General features: G+C 53.3%; 1 protein-coding gene across 1 annotated transcript; it reads right to left on the reverse strand.

Moving 5' to 3' along the window:
* Positions 1–97: 97 nt before the first annotated feature.
* On the reverse strand, positions 98–12375 carry LOC116523054 (solute carrier family 12 member 9-like). Its single transcript, XM_032238224.1, has 14 exons — positions 12292–12375; positions 11561–11806; positions 11326–11460; positions 10595–10726; positions 10161–10451; positions 9625–9732; positions 9423–9534; positions 8642–8799; positions 8065–8147; positions 6917–7041; positions 6402–6594; positions 3632–3806; positions 3268–3414; positions 98–2189 (listed from the first exon to the last, which is right to left on the reverse strand). Exons 2-14 carry the CDS (start codon positions 11778–11780, stop codon positions 1285–1287), a joined length of 2784 nt encoding a protein of 927 aa, XP_032094115.1. The 5' UTR covers positions 11781–11806; positions 12292–12375; the 3' UTR covers positions 98–1284.
* Positions 12376–17615: the final 5240 nt, after the last annotated feature.

A 17615-nucleotide genomic window follows, 5' to 3' on the forward strand; every position in this document is an offset into this window, starting at 1 on the left:
CGTCTGGACCCCTGGCAGGGGGAAGCCCGCAAACGCCGCAGCTTAAAGGCAGACACGACTCCGCTCCAAGAATCTCGCTTTTATTGCCCCGGTTTCTTCCGCAGGAGCAGCTGCTCTCTCCCCCTCCCCTCCCTGTTGGTGCTGGGACTCCCTTGACGACCCTCCCCCTTTCCATCCCTGCACCCGGTTTTCCCAGGTGCCCCCCTGTCCCCGGCTTGGGAGGCAGCTGATTCCGGGGCCAGTTAGTGGTTAGTAGAAGCATTGCTTGCAGGAACGAAGTTAAAAACTCCCTTTTTGTTAAGCGTGTTTTCATTTCTAATCCGCTATGCTAATGGCATGGGTGGAGACCCCAGCCAGGGCTTGGGGGGGGGGGGGGGCAAAGGCGCTTTAACCTTGACCTCCATGGAGGGAGGGGGAGAACTGGGGTGCAAAGAGGCTCTCCCCTCAAACCACCTGTTCTGCTCCAGCTGAAGGAGGGGTGGCTGCTTTCGCTCAAGGCCTCTGAAAAGGGGTTGTTTCAACCACTCGGAACACAAAGATGTGCGAGCCAGAGGCAGGGCTGTCCTGGGTTCAAAACACGCCCAGAAACGACCCACCTCAAACTCAAATCGGAAGCTTCACGCAACGTCCCCCCATCCAAACGGTTCCCCAATGACACCGAATGCACTTCTTGGTATAGCCGCGCCGCAAATCCCATCGTTCCCGCCAATGCAGCCACCCTCGAGTGGCCAGCGATGAGGGATGGGCGTTGTAATTCCACACCTGGGGAGGCCGGTAGCCTTGGCCAAGCCAGCACAGACCTCTGGTTGAGGATAAAATCACCTTGAAATCCAAAGGGGTTGGAAGACGTTTCCTTCACCCGAATATCGGTGCCCGCTTGTCCTCTCGGGCCTTCTCGCACAAGGAAACGGATGAGGAAATAATTTCCAGCTCTGGAAATCTGGGGGAGAGCTGAGAAGAAGCCCTCGGGCCTCCAGGGATATAGGAAGATCTCCCGGCTGGGACCCTCAGGTCCATTAAGACGAAAAGTGTCCCGAAATAGTGGAAGACATTTGTGTCCTGCAGAACTCAGCCCTTGTTCCTCCTCTCCTGATTCGGCAGGCCTTCTCAGCTGCCCCAAATGTCCCCTTCTCCCCCGACGTCTTCAGCCCAGCCGTGCTCGGCCCGGCTTCCTCCTCATTTCTCCACTCCCCCACTCCAGAGACAAAGGCACGTTTTGTTCATTGGCGACAAGGCGTTTTAGAGTCGCTGCCGGCCACGAATGCAGGGCCCGCTGGCGGCCACTTACAGTTCGGTGCATGTGACGGGGGTCAGCCCGTGGATCAGCAGCGTGGGCCCCAGGTCGGTGGTGAGAATCTCCAGCTGCTCCAGGTAGCGCTCGTACTGAGAGGTGTCGGCGGGGGGACGTGGCAGGTAGAGGAACCGCACGGCCGTCTGACCGCCTTGCTTCCGCAGAAGCTCGTTGACCGAAGCCAAGTACTCGTCCGTCACACGGAAGGTGGCCGCGTTCAGGAAGGTTTCCCCCGAGCGCTTCTCCTTGGGGAGAGCCTCCGGGGGAGCCTGAACCTCAACGGAGCTCGGCCCCCCGGTGCCCGGAGGCGGCGGGTGGCTCTGGCAGCTGGCCACTTGGTCCCAGGTCACGATCTTGATGGTGGCTTTAATCCTCAGCTTGGTCAGCAGCTCCCGCAGCTTCTCCTCCTTGCTCACCCAGCCGCCGTCCCCCGACTCCACGCAGATGAAGAGTCGCAGCCGGGCCCCCTTCCAGGAGCTGACCATGGTGAGGATGCAGGCCATCTGGAGGAGGAAGAGGCTGCAGATGTCCACGTAGGTGGGCGTGTCGGGGCGCAGGAGGTTGAGGGGCCAGACGTCGATGTAGCGGCCTTCCAGGCGCCTCTTGGAGGCCGAAGAGGAGAGCAGGTCCTTGTCCAGCAGGTGGAAGTAGCGGGCCAGGCACACGTTCTTGTGCATCTTCACCGCGTCCGAGACGATGGCCACGTACTCGGAGGGCTTCAGGGCCCGCTGGTTGGCCGTCACCCGCACGGGGGGGAAGTGGGCTTGCAGGGCCGCCAGGTCCACCCCGAACTCGTCGTTCTCCCGGGCTTGGCTGAAGGCCGGGTCCTGCAGGAAGTAATCCTCAGGCACGCAGTCGTCATAGAAACCGAGGACCAGCGTGTTGGGTTTCATCCCGCCTGCAAGGCAAAGGAAGCACACGAACCAGTTCGACTCTGGCGGCCCGAGCGGGTCCTGAAAGGGAGAACCAGCCGGGCTCCCCCCACCCCACCCCCAGGCAGATCAAGACACAGCACCCCGACTGGGATTTATAGTCCCTGTTAACTCCCCCCCCCCGCCCCAATATAGCAATAGCAATAGCAGTTAGACTTATATACCGCTTCATAGGGCTTTCAGCCCTCTCTAAGCGGTTTACAGAGTCAGCTTATTGCCCCCACAGTCTGGGTCCTCATTTCACCCACCTCGGAAGGATGGAAGGCTGAGTCAACCTTGAGCTGGTGAGATTTGAACCGCCGAACTGCAGATAGCAGTCAGCTGAAGTGGCCTGCAGTACTGCACCCTAACCACTGCGCCACCTTGGCCCCCAATAAAGGAATGGGGGTGCAAGAAGCCATCCTTTGGCCGGGTTTGGCCCAGTGGGGAAGGTGCTGGGTTAGAAACTAGGAGACGGTGAGTTCTAGTCCCACCTTAGGCACATATGCGTGGCTGGGGGATCAGGCAAATCGCCAGGAGCCTGGGAATTCTAGTGGCGCCTGAAGCATGAAAGCCATCTGGATGACTTGGGGCCAATCACTAGGAGACGGTGAGTTCTAGCCCCACCTTGGGCATCGAAGCCGGCTGGGTGACTTTGGGCCTTCTCTCTCAGCCCAGCCCACCTCGCAGGGTGGTTGTTATGGTGAGATAAGAGGAAGGAGGAGCATCAGTTCATTCATAGAACTAATAAAGGCAGGATACGAATGAATGAATAAGTAGATTGATTTGGTTTGACTCCCCCGAAACATCTGGCTGTGATCTGTGGATGGGAAGGGGCAGGGCCACCTGTGGGGGGGGGGCAGAGGGCGGGGCTTCAAGGGCCCCCTTTATGCTTCATTCTCAGGGGCACCCAGGGGCAATCAAGACCGACCTCAAAGGGGTTAGCAACTCCCAAACTCCCCTCAAAACAGCAGAAGGAAAGAAACGCCAGGCACCTCGACGCCAAAGGCTGCCCCCCAGGTGCCCTCCCCTCCTGGCACAGCCCTCCTCCTGCCCCTTCCTCACCCAGGCCCGTAATCCGGAGCAGGTGCTGCGTCCCCTGGCGGACGGAGGGCGACAGGGTGAGGTCCACGAAGGCCTTGATGCTGAGTTTGTCCACCAGGCTGAGCCAGAAGTTGTAGTGAGCCTGGATGGGGTCGGAGGGCATCGTATCTGCAGTGGGAGAGGCAGCAAAGGTGGCACCGCCAGCAGGGCAGGGGCATAGGCCAGGGAGGTGGGGGGGAAGATGCCCCTTCGTCCCATGCTTCTGGGGTTCAGTCTTTCCAAACCCTGCACCCCCCCCACACACACACTCCCCCCCGGGATCCATGGCATCCCACGGGAGAGGAGCCCCCGGGAGTCTGCAGGGGGGCCCCCTCCATGCTCCTACCCAGGTCCCCGATCTCCACGTGGCCCAGGACGAAGAGGCCCCCTTTCTTCAGGTGGTTGATGAACCTCATCAGCTGGGATCCCCCCCGAGGGTTGGCCACCATCAGCAAGATCTGCGGGCGCCAGAATTTGACGTGGTCCTTCCGGATGTCAAGGAGCAACAGGTACTTCCGGACCTTTGGGGGGGGGGGGAAGGAGGGTAAGGAGGAGGAAGAGGGGAAGAGACACCCCCCCGTTAGCCCCACAGGAGACATTTCCCCCCCTGGTCTTCAGCTCGGAGTGTTCACACTGTCTTCTCCTCTGCGGGCAGTCGTAAGTCAAGGAGTTCAACATTTACGTTGCTAAGCGAGACCGTCGTTAAGTGAGTTCTGTCCCGCTTACCAATTGCCCGTAGACTTATATACCGCGTCACAGCACGCTACATCCCTCTCTAAGTGGTTTATTACGGAGTCAGCCTATGGCCCCCAGCAATCTGGGTCCTCATTAAAGTGACCGTTCTTGCCACAATAGTTAAGGGAATCAGCATTGTTGTTGTGGTTAGGAACACGGTTGTTAAGTGAATCCAGGTTGCCGGGGCAGGGACAGCCGTCATAAATATGAGTCATTTGCCAAGCGCCTGAATTTTGATCGTGTGAGCATGGAGATGCTGTAATGGTCATAAGGGTGAAAAATGGTCACGTCCCTGGGAACCTCAAACCGTCACTAAGTGAGGCCACCGAAGGGGATCCCGTCCTGCTCTGCCCCCCATCTTGTGCATTACAGGTAGCCTTCGACATACAACTCCTCGCTTAGTGACCATTCAAAACGACAACAGCAAATTAGGAGGAGGGGAAACAAGAAAATATTAAAATGCAAGTAAACAAGTGGGAAAATGACATCAGTAGAATTAATGTCAGAAATAAAATGTAATAGAGGGAATTGTTTGTATGAAAATATAAAATTGGGATTGCTGAAATGCCACCCCATTAGAGCAGTGTTTCTCAACCTTGGCGACTTTAAGTCCTGTGGACTTCAACACCCAGAATTCCCCAGCCAGCACACCTGGCTGGGGAATTCTGGGTGTTGAAGTCCACAGGACTTAAAGTCGCCAAGGTTGAGAAACACTGCATTAGAAAACCCATCAGAGAAAGTGAATAAGCAACAATGGAAAGGAGGGGGGAGGAAGAGGGAAAGGAAGGAAAGAAAGAAAGCAGAGGGAGGAAGGGAGGGGAATGAAGAGGAGGAGAGAGGGGAAGAAGGAAGAGGAGAGGAGGAGGAGGGGGAAAGAGGGGAAGAAGAAAGGAGGAAGGATGAGGAGGGAAAGAAAGAAAGCAGAGGGAGTAAGGGAGGAGAATTAAGAGGAGGAGAGACGGTAAGAAGGAGGAGGAGAAGGGGGAAGGAGAGGGGAAGGAGAAAGGAGGGGGGAGGAAGAGGGAAAGGAAGAAAGCAGAAGGAGTAAGGGAGGGGAATTAAGAGGGGAAGAAGGAAGAGAAGAGAGGAGGAGGAGGAGAGGGAAGGAGAGGGGAAGAAGAAAGGAGGAAGGATGAGGAGGGAAAGGAAGAAAGCAGAGGGAGTAAGGAATTAAGAGTAGGAGAGAGGGGAAGAAGGGAGAGGAGAGGAGGAGAAGAGAGGAGGAGGAGGAGGAGGAGGAGGGGGAAGGAGAGGGGAGAAAGGATGAGGAGGGAAAGGAAGAAAGCCGAAGGAGTAAGGGAGGAGAATGAAGAGTAGGAGAGAGGGGAAAGGGAAGAGGAGAGGAGGAGGAGGGGGAAGGAGAAAGGAGGAAGGATGAGGAGGGAAAGGAAGAAAGCAGAGGGAGTAAGGGAGGGGAATTAAGAGGGTAAGAAGGAAGAGAAGAGGAGGAGGAGGAGGAGGGGGAAGGAGAGGAGAAGGAGAAAGGAGGAAGGATGAGGAAAGAAAGGAAGAAAGCAGAAGGGGTAAGGGAGGAGAATGAAGAGTAGGAGAGAGGGGAAGAAGGAAGAAGAGAGGAGGAGAGAGAAGGAGAGGAGAAGAAGAAAGGAGGAAGGATGAGGAGGGAAAGGAAGAAAGCAGAGGGAGTAAGGGAGGGGAATTAAGAGGGTAAGAAGGAAGAGGAGAGAGGAGGAGGAGGAGGGGGAAGAAGAAAGGAGGAAGGAGAGAAGGAAAGAAGAAGGCAGAGAAGGGAGGCTGAGAAGATGGAAGGAGCAAAGTTGTTGCAAAATAAGATGGAGCCAGAGGGTGGCAAGAAAATGACCCGAAATGTATTCTCTATATTTGTGAGGAAATAATTACAGAGATTAATGATGAATAGACGAAGGTTAAGGAGCAATTATGAGAATGGACATTTGTGAATGAATCGGAAAGGGGGAAATTATTTTTTAAAAAAGGCCATGTCCGTTGACGGACGCCTGATCAGAATTTGGGGCCTTGGCAGCCGAAGAGGATTTACGGCGGTTGGAGCCTCCCGGGGTCACGTGACCAAGTCATGCGTGACCTTCCCGGGGGGGGGGGATTCCACAGGGGAAGCCGGGTGGGCTTAACGACCATCTTTTTCACTTAACAACCATGGGGAAAAGGTTCGTAAAATCAGGCTGAGCCACAGACTTCCAATCGTGGCTGTGAGTTGAGCCCCCCCCTCCACCATCCCTGCCTCCGCCATTTAGCCCCCCCGTGATGTACGGATCGGCACAGCCCCTTCCTCACGGAAGACCCCTCGTCCTGCTCAGCCGGCCTTGCCCCGAAAGGACCCCGGCCGGACAAGACGGACAGACTCCCGCCCGACTCCGGAGCAGCCCAGCCCAGCCCCCGCCGGGCACCTGGTGGAAGATGAGCGCCTGGCTGATGTAGCCCCAGGAAGAGGCGGCCGAGCGGAGGTGGATGAAGCCCAGCAGGAGGAGCATCAGCCCCAGGCTCCCCGAGGCCCCCGCCGGGCTGATCAGGAACATCATCACCAGGCAGGAGACGATGCCAAGAAGACAGGTGTGCCAAGAGAAGAGCTGGAAGGTGGGGCTGCGGAGACAAAAGAGGGAGAGAGAGAGAGAGGAAGGAAGGAAGGAAGGAAAGAAAGAAAGAAAGAAAGAAGGAAAAATGAAGAAAGAAGGAAAAGAAAGGAAAGAAAGAGGGAAGAAAGGAAAGAAGAAAAAGAAAGAAAGGAAAGAGAAAAGGAAGGAAAGAAAAAAGAAAGAAAAGAGAGAGAGAGAGATGGATGTGGCTGGCAAGGTCCCCACTCCATCCCTTCTGGGACTTGAGGTCGCACCTGAACCCACAGCCTCCCCCTTCCCCCCGCGTGTGCCCTCCCCCTCCTCCCTCTTGGGAAGGGAACTGCACCCACCGGAAGTTGGGGGCGGAGGCCCACTCGAGCGCCAGGCAGGCCAGGTCAACGGCGGCATAGGCGACCAGGTAGAAGACGGTGACGATGCCAGCGATGGTGTTGAGTTTCCCCACCAGGAGCACCAGCTGAAGAAGGAAGAGCTCCTTAAAGGGGGGGGAGGGAGGGACCCGGGAAAGCCCCCCCCCAGCCCCTCTCCCCCAGCCAGCAGGTAGGTGCCCACCTTCCACCCTTCACAGCTCTGCCCAGGCCCTCAGGTGCCCTCGCTTAGGGCCAGAAGGGGGCCAGCCATTGGAGCAAAGAACCGGAGAAGGGATGGGTTCCTAATGAGGGTCTCTTCTGCCTTGAGGACCCCCGGAGTCACCCGACGTGGACCAGGGGCGGGAAGAGAGTTTGGGGGTCCTGGGAGGGAGGGGCTGATTTCCCGGAGGGCACAGAGGCAGGGGAGATGGGAGTGTCTGGGGGGGCAGGAAGAAGGCAAGGCCAGGGAAGGCGAGCTCTCTGGCAGCTCACAGGAGTCTCCCTCTCTCTCTCTCGTTATGCTTTCGTCTGGCAAGATCCTGTCTGCAGGTCTTACTAGGCTCACGCCTCTCCATTTAGTGGCCATTCAAAGGTATGCTGAAAAGAGGCACTTATGACCGTTTCCCCACTCTTAAGGCCGTCGTAGCATCCCCAGGGTCACGTGATCAAACTTCGGGTGCCACCGTCTCATGACGGTCGCCGTGTCCCGGGGGTCGCTCGATCCCCTTTTGATGACCGACCCCCTGACAAGTAAAATCAACGGGGAAGCCGGATTCACTCTTCCTAACTTAACAACCGCAGTGTTTCGCTTAGCGACGGTGACAAGAAAGGGCAACAAACGTTCCACTTGAGCAACAGAAATTTGGGGCCCAATCGCAGTTCGTTAAGGCGAGGATTCCTTGTATAGAGCAGGAGTCTCCAAATGTGACTTTGAGACTTGTGGGACTTCAACTTCCAAAATTCCCAGCTCGCTTGTCCTAGCTGGCTGGCTGGGGAATTCTGGAAGTCCAGAAGTCTTAAAGTGGCCGCATTTGGAGGCCCCCAACTAAAGATGAACACCAAAGACAACTCATTCCGCCTCTTGGGCTTCGTTCTTAGGGCCTGATTTTGGGGGGCGGGGGAGAGGTTACCTGTGCGAGGCCCCAGGTGTAGAGGACGGCCACCCAGGGGTTGCCTCCTCTGGAGACAATCTTGGCCGGAGCCAGGACAACACCTGCGGGGAGAGAAAGGAGCATCTGTCAGGCCTGCAGCCATCTTTTCTTGTGGGTCTTTGGCCACACTGTCTATTATTCTACGATGCTTTTTCTACGGTGGGGAAATGGGATTGTACGGAGTTAGACGCTAGGTAGCCATAACAACATTCTTTCTAGAAAACCAAGGTCATCTTTTATTCTTTGTACCTCTGCACCTGGATGGATGGAACTGCCAGCAGGGCAGTGGAAGATTGGACCATGGGATGGACTTGTGGGTGGGTGGGGGGCAAGATTATAAACTTTCAGCTGGGTGGGGGAAACCGGGAAGCTTCCAGATTTCGGTTTTCCCAGATGTGCCAACATGGCTCTCTTCATAAATTGGGAACTTTGAGCAATACTTTGATTTAATTTTTGATGCTCTTTGGAAGCCCGACAGCATCCACTGGACCTCCATGGCCAGGAGGAGGGGAGGGTCTGCCAAAGAGCTTTGTGGGTGGGGTGGGGGTTTGCTCACCGAACAGGTCATCCTTGGCCAAGGCGTGGAGGATGCGGGAAGCGCCAATCAGGTTGCTCATGGAAGCCGAAAGCGAGGCGGAGTAGATGCCCATCAGCACGAAGGGCGGCCAAATGTTGATGGAGCGGAAGAAGCCGTAGTCGCCTTTCAGGAGGGCCCTGAGGGGGGAGGGGGCGAGGACCAAGGCAAGTGGGGGGGGGATCAGTCTCTCCCCTGCCAGAAATCCTCCACCTGACAAGCCCCACTTGGAGACCCCCCCTCACCTCTGCAGGCCACTAATGTTATTTTTTTAAAAACTTTGGCCTGCCGCATTGTCCATTGTTCTACGATGCTTTTTCTACGGTGGGGAAATGGGATTGTACGGAGTTAGACGCTAGGTAGCCATAACAACATTCTTTCTAGAAAACCAAGGTCATCTTTTATTCTTTGCACCTCTGCCCCTGGATGGGTGGAACTGCAAAAGGGAAGTGGGAGATTGGACCATGAGATGGGAGATGTGGGTGTGGAGGCAAGATCTTGAACTTTGAACTGGGTGGGAAGAACCGGGAAGCTTTCAGATTCGGGTTTCCCCAGATGTGCCAACATGGCTCTCTTCCTCAATGGGAACTTTTGAGGAATCCTTTGCCTTGGACTCTGATTTAATTCTGGGGGCTATTCGGAACCCTGCCGACTCAGTCTGCCCATCCGCCATGCCTGCCTTGGGCCCAGCTGAGAGCAGGAGGCCGTGCCACCTGCTGTGGGGGAGGGGCTGCTACCCGCTGGCGTCCCTGCAGCCGCTCACCTCTCGCAGGTGAAGCCGGTCATGAAGAAAAGGAAGAAGTAGATGATGAAGGTATACAGGACGGCCACGATGGTCCCCTTGGGGATGGAGGCGCTGGCGTTCTTCAGCTCCCCTGCGGGAATCAGCCGCCGTTACTCTCCCGTCTGCCCCATGGGAGCACTCCCGGGATCCCCCCCCTCCCCGGGGGCCTTCCACGCCTCACCTGACATGTTGGAGCCGGCCATGATCCCGGTGCAGCCGTTGAACATGACGGCAAAGACGGTGGCAAAGGACATCATGTTGTTGGTTGTGTAGTCCCGCGAGTACATGGCTATGTGGAGGAGGGGAGGGAAGAGCCAGGTTATCCCGAGGGGGCACGGCTACCTCCAGCCCTCCCTTCCCCTCCCTCCCTGTGGCTTCTTCATCTGGTCACTCAGGATTGTCACCGGGCAGCCCCTGCCGAAGCTGCTGGACACCCCTCTCCCCGGCACATCATTTAAGGCCCCATAATCCCTTATGAGGTAGAGTCTGGGCGACTGGATGGAGCTAGCAGAGTGTTTTACTGGCCGGACGCCATTCCCCGTCGCCAGGGCGGATTGTGCCGGGAGAGAGAAATATTTGCCTCTACATAGGATCAAACTCACAGCCTCTAGGCCCGATTGTGAGGCCTAGAAGTCCACCTCTAGGCCCAGGAGATGCCGGGGCTGAGAGCCGGGCCCTGGTCCTCCCTCCTCGCCCACCTGCCCGAAGCCCCCCTACCATACAGGTTGTCCCTGAGGGTGGAGATGTTGAAGCCGGTGAAGGAGGCGTTGAAAGTCTGGTTGCCGCCGTGGGAGACGGCGATCTCCCTCGGGGAGACGGTGAAGAAGCTGACGAAGATGGTGACCAGGACCAGGTTGACCAGGAGGAAGATGAAGAAAGCCGCCCGGGAGTAGATCTGGGCCCCCACCAGGCACACCAGCAGGCACACCAGCAGCACCAGGGAGCTGTAGAGGAAGCTGTAGAGGTAGCCCTGGGGGAGGGTCTTCAGGCCCGCTGGCTCTGATCCGTCTGGGCCAGGTGGAGAGAGAGAGAGAGAGAAGAGGGGGGGGGGCTTCAGGGCAAGATCCGCACCCGTGTCCGGAGCAGAACAACCTGCCCTGTGTCTCCACCCCAGCCCCGGGGGGAGGGAGGCTCTGTAGCTGGAAGCCCACCTGCTCCGAAGACGTCCAGAATGGCTTCTACCAGCCCAAGGACGTAGACGCCGCAGGCACAGACGTTGGCCAGGTAGAACATGAGGCCGATGCTCCCCCCGAACTCGGGGCCCAGAGTCCGGCTGATCATGACTGGGGGGCGCGGGGGGGGGCAGTTAAGGGAAAATAGCCCCCTTGAGGGAGGAAGCCCCCCACAGAGGCAGTCTCCCTCCTCATGTTGGGTTTTTGGGTGCTTGAGGGGTGACCCTGGAGAGACCCCAACATCCGCCCCATCTGGGCAGTGTCCCCTCCCTCCCTCGCCTGCAGCTTGTAGGAGCCGAGGAGCAGGCCGAATCCTTGGGTGGGAAGCCCAAGTCCAGCATCGGAGGTGGCCCGTCGCCTCCCTTCTGAAGGACCATGAATCCCATGTGCCACATCTCCTCCTCGGCACGGTCAGGGGCCACACTCAGGTTGGGGTTTGGAAGGGCCCGCATTGGTCCTGGGAGGGGGGACGGCACCTGCAAGGCCGGACTTGGTGCCTCAGCTCACAATCAGGAGGTTGGGAGTTCGATCCTAGGTGGAGGCAGGTGTCGGGTCTCCTGCTGGGGCAAGGGTTGGACTAGATGACCTGCGAGGTCCCCTTCGGACTCTCTGCCCAGGAAGGGCAGGTCTGCCACCCCTGGAGTCCCGGGGGTGTCTTTCAGCCAATCTCAGCCCCCTTGGGGTGGGTGGGGGGCAGCGCCAAAGGATACAGTAAGCCCCCCCAGCCTGGACGGCTCCGTTGGTGGAGATGGCGCAGACGGAGAGGACGGTGAGGGAGATGATGAGATAGGCGACCACCAGCATCAGGAGCGACTGCAGGAACCCCGCGTGGCCCACCACGAACCCTGGCAAGAGGGGGGAGGGGGGGGAGAAGGGAGGGGGTGAGCTCTGGGCCGAGAAACCCCCCCTCCCCTCCCTCCCTAGGACGGAGTCCCCGCAACCTACCGACTCGCATGAAGACCACGATGCTGAACATGGAGAGGACGGTGGGCACGACCACCCCGAAGAAGGTGGAGAGCTGGCGGGCCGGGTCGGGGGCGCCGCCGCCGCCGGAGCCCGAGCCCACCACCAGGGGCGCCTCCTCCTGGCCGACCCCCGCCATCTCCGCCTCCCCCGAGACCCGAAAGAGCCGGTAGCTGAGCAGCGGGGAGCTCTCGGTGGACATGGCCCGGGGAGGGGGCGCGGGTCTGGCTGGGGGGAGAGGGGGGAGGGGGGAGATCAGAGGCTGCCGCAGACCCCCCCTCCCCCCCCGGCAGCAGACTTCCGGGGGGGGGAAGGGCTCCCTGCCCCCCCGCCCTCCCCGCCCGGCTCTTCGATGGGGCTTCCGTGTTCCGAGCGAGTCCCCGGGGCATCCATCGCCGGCGTCCCCGGGCAGAGGGTGGGCTGGGGGTCTACGGGCGCCCCCCCTCCCGCCTCCGGGGGGAGGGCAAAGTGGGGAGGGGGACCCGAGGGTCGCAGCGCCCACCGGGGGGGGGACTCGGCGCTTGGGAGGGAGCGGCGGGAGGGGCTGGGGCGGGGGTCGATGCCCGGGCAGCGGAGACCCCCAATTATGGGGAGGGGGGGAAAGGGGGATGGGCAGCCGCGGACCCGGTCTCCCCCCCCCTCCCCGGCCGCTCCCCTCCCCCCCGAGAGCGGCTCCGGGAGCCCCCCGCCCGCCTCCCCTGCCCCTCGCCCACCTGGCTCCGTCCGCGGCTCACGGGCTCGGCATGTGACCGGGCCGGCCGGGCCCTCCGCCGCCGGGCTGCATCTTTCCCCGCCCGTCCGCTCAGATGCTGCCGGGAGGGGCGGGGGAAGGGGCGGGGGCGGAGGCGGCGCCAGGGAAGGGGGGGGGCTCCCGGGCTCTCCTCCGCAGCGCCCGACGGCCACGGGGAGAACCCCCCCGGGTGCTTCTGGGGGGGGAGGGAATCCCATTGGGCCCCATGGAGGGAAAGTCCGCGCCCCCCGCCCTGGCACCCCATCCCCCTGCGGCAGGGACCCCGCTTTCCCTCCTCCCTCCGCAACGGAGATTCTTCCCAACAGGTGGAAAGGTTGACTCCCCCCCCCCCCCCGTTTTCCACGCGGGCTTTTCCTAAACTCGGAAGTCTTCATCTGTCTGTCTGTCTGTCTGTCTCTCTGTCTCTCTCTCTCTCTCTCTCTCTCTCTCTAACTTACTCTCTCTCTCTCTCTTTCTTTCTCTCTCTCTAATCTGTCTGTCTATCTATCTATCTATCTATCTATCTATCTATCTAACTTATCATTCTCTCTCTCTCAATGTGTCTATCTATCCATCTATCTATACTTACTCCTCTCTCTTTCTATAGCTATCTATCTACTCTGGTCTGTCTGTCTATCTATCTATCTATCTATCTATCTATCTATCTATCTATCTATCTATCTATGATCTATCTATCTTCTATATAATCATCAAACTTACTCTTCTCCTTCTCTCTAATCTGTCTATCTATCCTCTATCTATAACTTACTCTCTCTCTCTTTCTCTCTCTCTCTAATCTGTCTGTCTGTCTATCTATCTATTATCTATCTATCTATAGATCTATATCTCTATCTAATCTATCTATATAACTTACTCTTTTCTCTCTCTCAATCTGTCTATCTATCCATCTATCTATAACTTACTCCTCTCTCTCTTTCTCTCTCTCTCTCTAATCTGTCTGTCCTGCTGTTATCTATCTATCTATCTATTACTATCTATCTATCTATCTATCTATCGATTCATCTAACTTATCTTTCTCTCTCTCTATAATCTGTCTATTCACCTCTATCTATAACTTACTCTCTCTCTCATAATCTGTCGTCGTCTGTCTGCCTGTCTATCTATCTATCTATCTATCTATCACTCTCTGTCTGTGTCTATCTATCTATTTATCTATCTATCACCTCTCTCTAGATATTCGTATCCACTCTATGTCTGTCTGTCTATCTATCTATCTATCTATCTACCTACCTACCTACCTACCTACCTATCTAAAACTTACTCTTTCTCTCTCTCTCTAATCTATCTATCTATCTATCTATCTAAAACTTACTCTTTCTCTCTCTCTCTAATCTATCTATCTATCTATCTATCTATCTATCTATCTATAACTTTCTCTCTCTTTCTCTCTCTCTCTCTAATCTGTCTGTCTATCTATCTATCTATCTATCTATCTATCTATCTATCTATCTATCTTACTCTTTCTCTCTCTCTCTAATCTGTCTATCTACATCTATCTATAACTTACTCTCTCTCTCTTTCTCTCTCTCTCTAATCTGTCGTCTGTCTATTATCTATCTATCGATCTATCTATCTATCATCTAACTACTCTTCTCTCTCTCTCTATCTGTCTATCATCCATCTATCTATAACTTACTCTCTCTCTTTCTCTCTCTCTCTAATCTGTCTGTCTGTCTGTCTGTCTATCTATCTATTCTATCTATCTATCTCACTCTCTGTCTGTGTCTATCTATCTATGTATCTATCTATCACTCTCTCTGTCTATATATCTACACTCTATGTCTGTCTGTATCTCTATCTATCTATCTATCTATTCTATCTATATCTATACCTACTACCTACCTACCTACCTATCTAAAACTTACTCTTCTCTCTATCCTAATCTATCTATCTATTATCTATCTATCTATCTATCTATCTATAACTTACTCCTCTCTCTCTCTCTCTCTCATCTATCTATATATCTACTACTATCTATCTATCTAAAACTTACTCTTTCTCTCTCTCTCTAATCTATCTATCTATCTATCTATCTATCTATCTATCTAAAACTTACTCTTTCTCTCTCTCTCTAATCTATCTATCTATCTATCTATCTATCTATCTATCTATCTATCTATAACTTACTCTCTCTCTCTTTCTCTCTCTCTCTAATCTATCTATAGATCTATCGATCTAATCTATCTATATCTATCTAAAAAAACTTACTCTTTCTCTCTCTCTAATCTATCTATCTATCTATCTATCTATCCATCTATCTATAACTTACTCTCTCTCTCTTTCTCTCTCTCTCTCTCTAATCTGTCTCTGTCTATCTATCTATCTATCTATCTATCTATCTATCTATCTATATCTATCTATCACTCTCTGTCTGTGTCTATATATCTATTTATCTATCTATCACTCTCTCTGTCTATATATCTATCACTCTGTCTGTCTGCTATCTATCTATCTATCTATATATCTATCTATCTATCTATCTATCTACCTACCTATCTAAAAACTTACTCTTTCTTCTCTCTCTAATCTATCATCTATATCTATCTATCTATCTATCTATCTAACTTACTCTTTCTCTCTCTCTCTAATCTATCTATCTATCTATCTATAACTTACTCTCTCTCTCTTTCTCTCTCTCTCTAATCTATCTATCTATCTATCTATCTATCTATCTATCTATCTATCTATCTATCTATCTAAAACTTACTCTTTCTCTCTCTCTCTAATCTATCTATCTATCTATCTATCTATCTATCTATCTATCTATCTATCTATAACTTACTCTCTCTCTCTTTCTCTCTCTCTCTAATCTATCTATCTATCTATCTATCTATCTATCTATCTATCTATCTATCTATCTATCTATCTATCTACCTACCTACCTATCTAAAACTTACTCTTTCTCTCTCTCTAATCTATCTATCTATCTATCTATCTATCTATCTATCTATCTAAAACTTACTCTTTCTCTCTCTCTCTAATCTATCTATCTATCTATCTATCTATCTATCTATCTATCTATCATACTTACTCTCTCTCTCTCTCTCTCTCTATCTATCTATCTATCTATCTATCTATTATATCTAAAAACTTACTCTTTCTCTCGCTCTCTTATCTATCATATCTATCTATCTATCTATCTATCTATCTATTCTATCACTCTTGTCTCTCTCTCTCTCTCTTTCTCTGTATATATCTATCTATCACTCTATGTTGCCTATATCTATCTATCTATCTATCTATATATCTATCTATCTATCTAACTTACTCTTTCTCTCTCTCTAATCTGTCTACTATCCATCTATCTATAACTTACTCTCTCTCTCTTTCTCTCGCTCTCTCTATCTGTCTGCTACTATCTATCTCTCTATCGATATATCTATCTATCTATCTATATATCTATCTATCACTCTCTGTCTGTGTCTATCTATCTATTTATCTATCTATCACTCTCTTGTCTATATATCTATCACTCTATGTCTGTCTATCTTATCTATCTATCTATCTATCTATCTATCTATCTATCATCTATCTATCTACTATCTAAAACTTACTCTTTCTCCTCTCTCTAATCTATCTATCTATCTATCTATCTATCTAAAACTTACTCTTCTCTATCTCTCTTATCTATCTATCTATCTATCTATCTATCTATCTATCTATCATCTATCTATCTATCACTCTCTGTCTCTCTGTCTCTCTCTCTCTTTCTCTGTCTATATATCTATCTATCACTCTATGTCTGCCTATCTATCATCTATATCTATCTATCTATCTATCTATCTATCTATCAACTTACTCTTCTCTCTCTCTAATCTGTCTATCTATCCATTATCTATAACTTACTCTCTCTCTTTCTCTCTCTCTCTCTGTCTGTCTGTTGTCTATCTATCTATCTATCTATCTATCTATCTATCTATCTATCTATCTATCACTCTCTGTCTGTGTCTATCTATCTATTTATCTATCTATCACTCTCTCTGTCTATAATCTATCACTCTATGTTGTCTATCTATCTATCTATCTATCTATCTATCTATCTATCTAAAACTTACTCTTTCTCTCTCTCTCTAATCTATCTATCTATCTATCTATCTATAACTACTCTCTCTCTCTTTCTCTCTCTCTCTAATGTCTATCTATTTCTCTGTCTGTCTGTCTGTCTGTCTTACTGTCTGTCTGTCTGTCTGTCTATCTATTTGTCCCTCCATCCGTCCGTCCGTCCATCCATCCATCCATCCATCTATCTATGTGTCCCAATGTCCCAAGGTCTCTAGATAATTTGCCTTAAAACAAGGGAAAATTTCCATTGAAAATAAGAACGGGGACAGTGAAACCACATAAAGCCCACTCTGGAAACAGGGAGGGAGCCGGGGGGAGGGGTGTCACCCTCCCACCTGTGCAGGTGAAAGACAATGGAGTCAAGGCTGCAACTGAGCAAGGACTGACAGGTCCCCCCACCAGATAAACCCCCTCCCCGGGCTATGTCCACCGAGAGCTCCCCGCTGCCTGGCCACCCTGGGAGATGAGCCTTCCAGATCCACAGCTGCGTGACGGGGCAGGGGGCTCTCTCCAGTGAACCCCCTTTCCTCGGCTGGCGCCTCCCCCTCCGGCCACCTCTGGCTCCCTGCTATCTCTGGGCCAGGAAAACCGCAATGCCACAGGTGTCCAATTGCTTCAGGATAACAAACCGCGATAACCCCAGGACCTTGGAGTCGCAGTGGGCGGGCGGGCGGGCGGGAGTGCCGGCCAGGGGTTGCGGCAGGGCAGAGGGAGGCTGCTGGGCGATCGGGGTGGGGTGGGGTTAAAGGCCCCCTCCCCAAGCAGAGCCAGCCCCGAATGAGACCTTTTGTGAGCCAGCTGGTCTTTCATGCTTGTATAACAAAGACCTCAGCCTCCGTCACTTGGTCGCTCTAAGGGTGGGTGGAGGCCTTTTGTGTGCCCCCCCCCATGCTGGGAATGGACACAGGACGGTGCTGAGGCCAGGATACACAACGGCTACCGATGGACACTTGGACGCTGGGAATCTATGGGATCTAGCGGCTGCCCATTCCAGGTGACCGATAGGACAGGTCACCTCAAAGAAAGCTGGTAGCTTAGCATTTTTTAAATTATATATTTATTTGCATTCCAGATTCTTTTATGATTTTTAGAAGGAGCGAGCTACACAAAACTCCTTTCTAACTGCTTTTCCCACAGCAACAACAGCCCTGCGAGGCGGATTGGGCGAAGAGAGAGGGACTGGCCAGCTTTCGTGCCCAAGGCAGGACTAGAACTCGCCGTCTC

Source organism: Thamnophis elegans, chromosome Z (assembly GCF_009769535.1).
Source record: "Thamnophis elegans isolate rThaEle1 chromosome Z, rThaEle1.pri, whole genome shotgun sequence".
Taxonomy (NCBI): domain Eukaryota; kingdom Metazoa; phylum Chordata; class Lepidosauria; order Squamata; family Colubridae; genus Thamnophis; species Thamnophis elegans.

Bases quoted from the DNA above. Each gene is read 5' to 3' on its own strand.
- LOC116523054 (XM_032238224.1), bottom strand. From the start codon at position 11,780: ATGTCCACCGAGAGCTCCCCGCTGCTCAGCTACCGGCTCTTTCGGGTC. The intron at 10,452-10,594 runs GTGGGCTTCCAG...CACCTGGCCCAG, and splicing joins TCTGGACGTCTTCGGAGCAG to ACGGATCAGAGCCAGCGGGC. The intron at 6,595-6,916 runs GTGGGTGCAGTT...TTGTCTCCGCAG, and splicing joins GCCTCCGCCCCCAACTTCCG to CCCCACCTTCCAGCTCTTCT.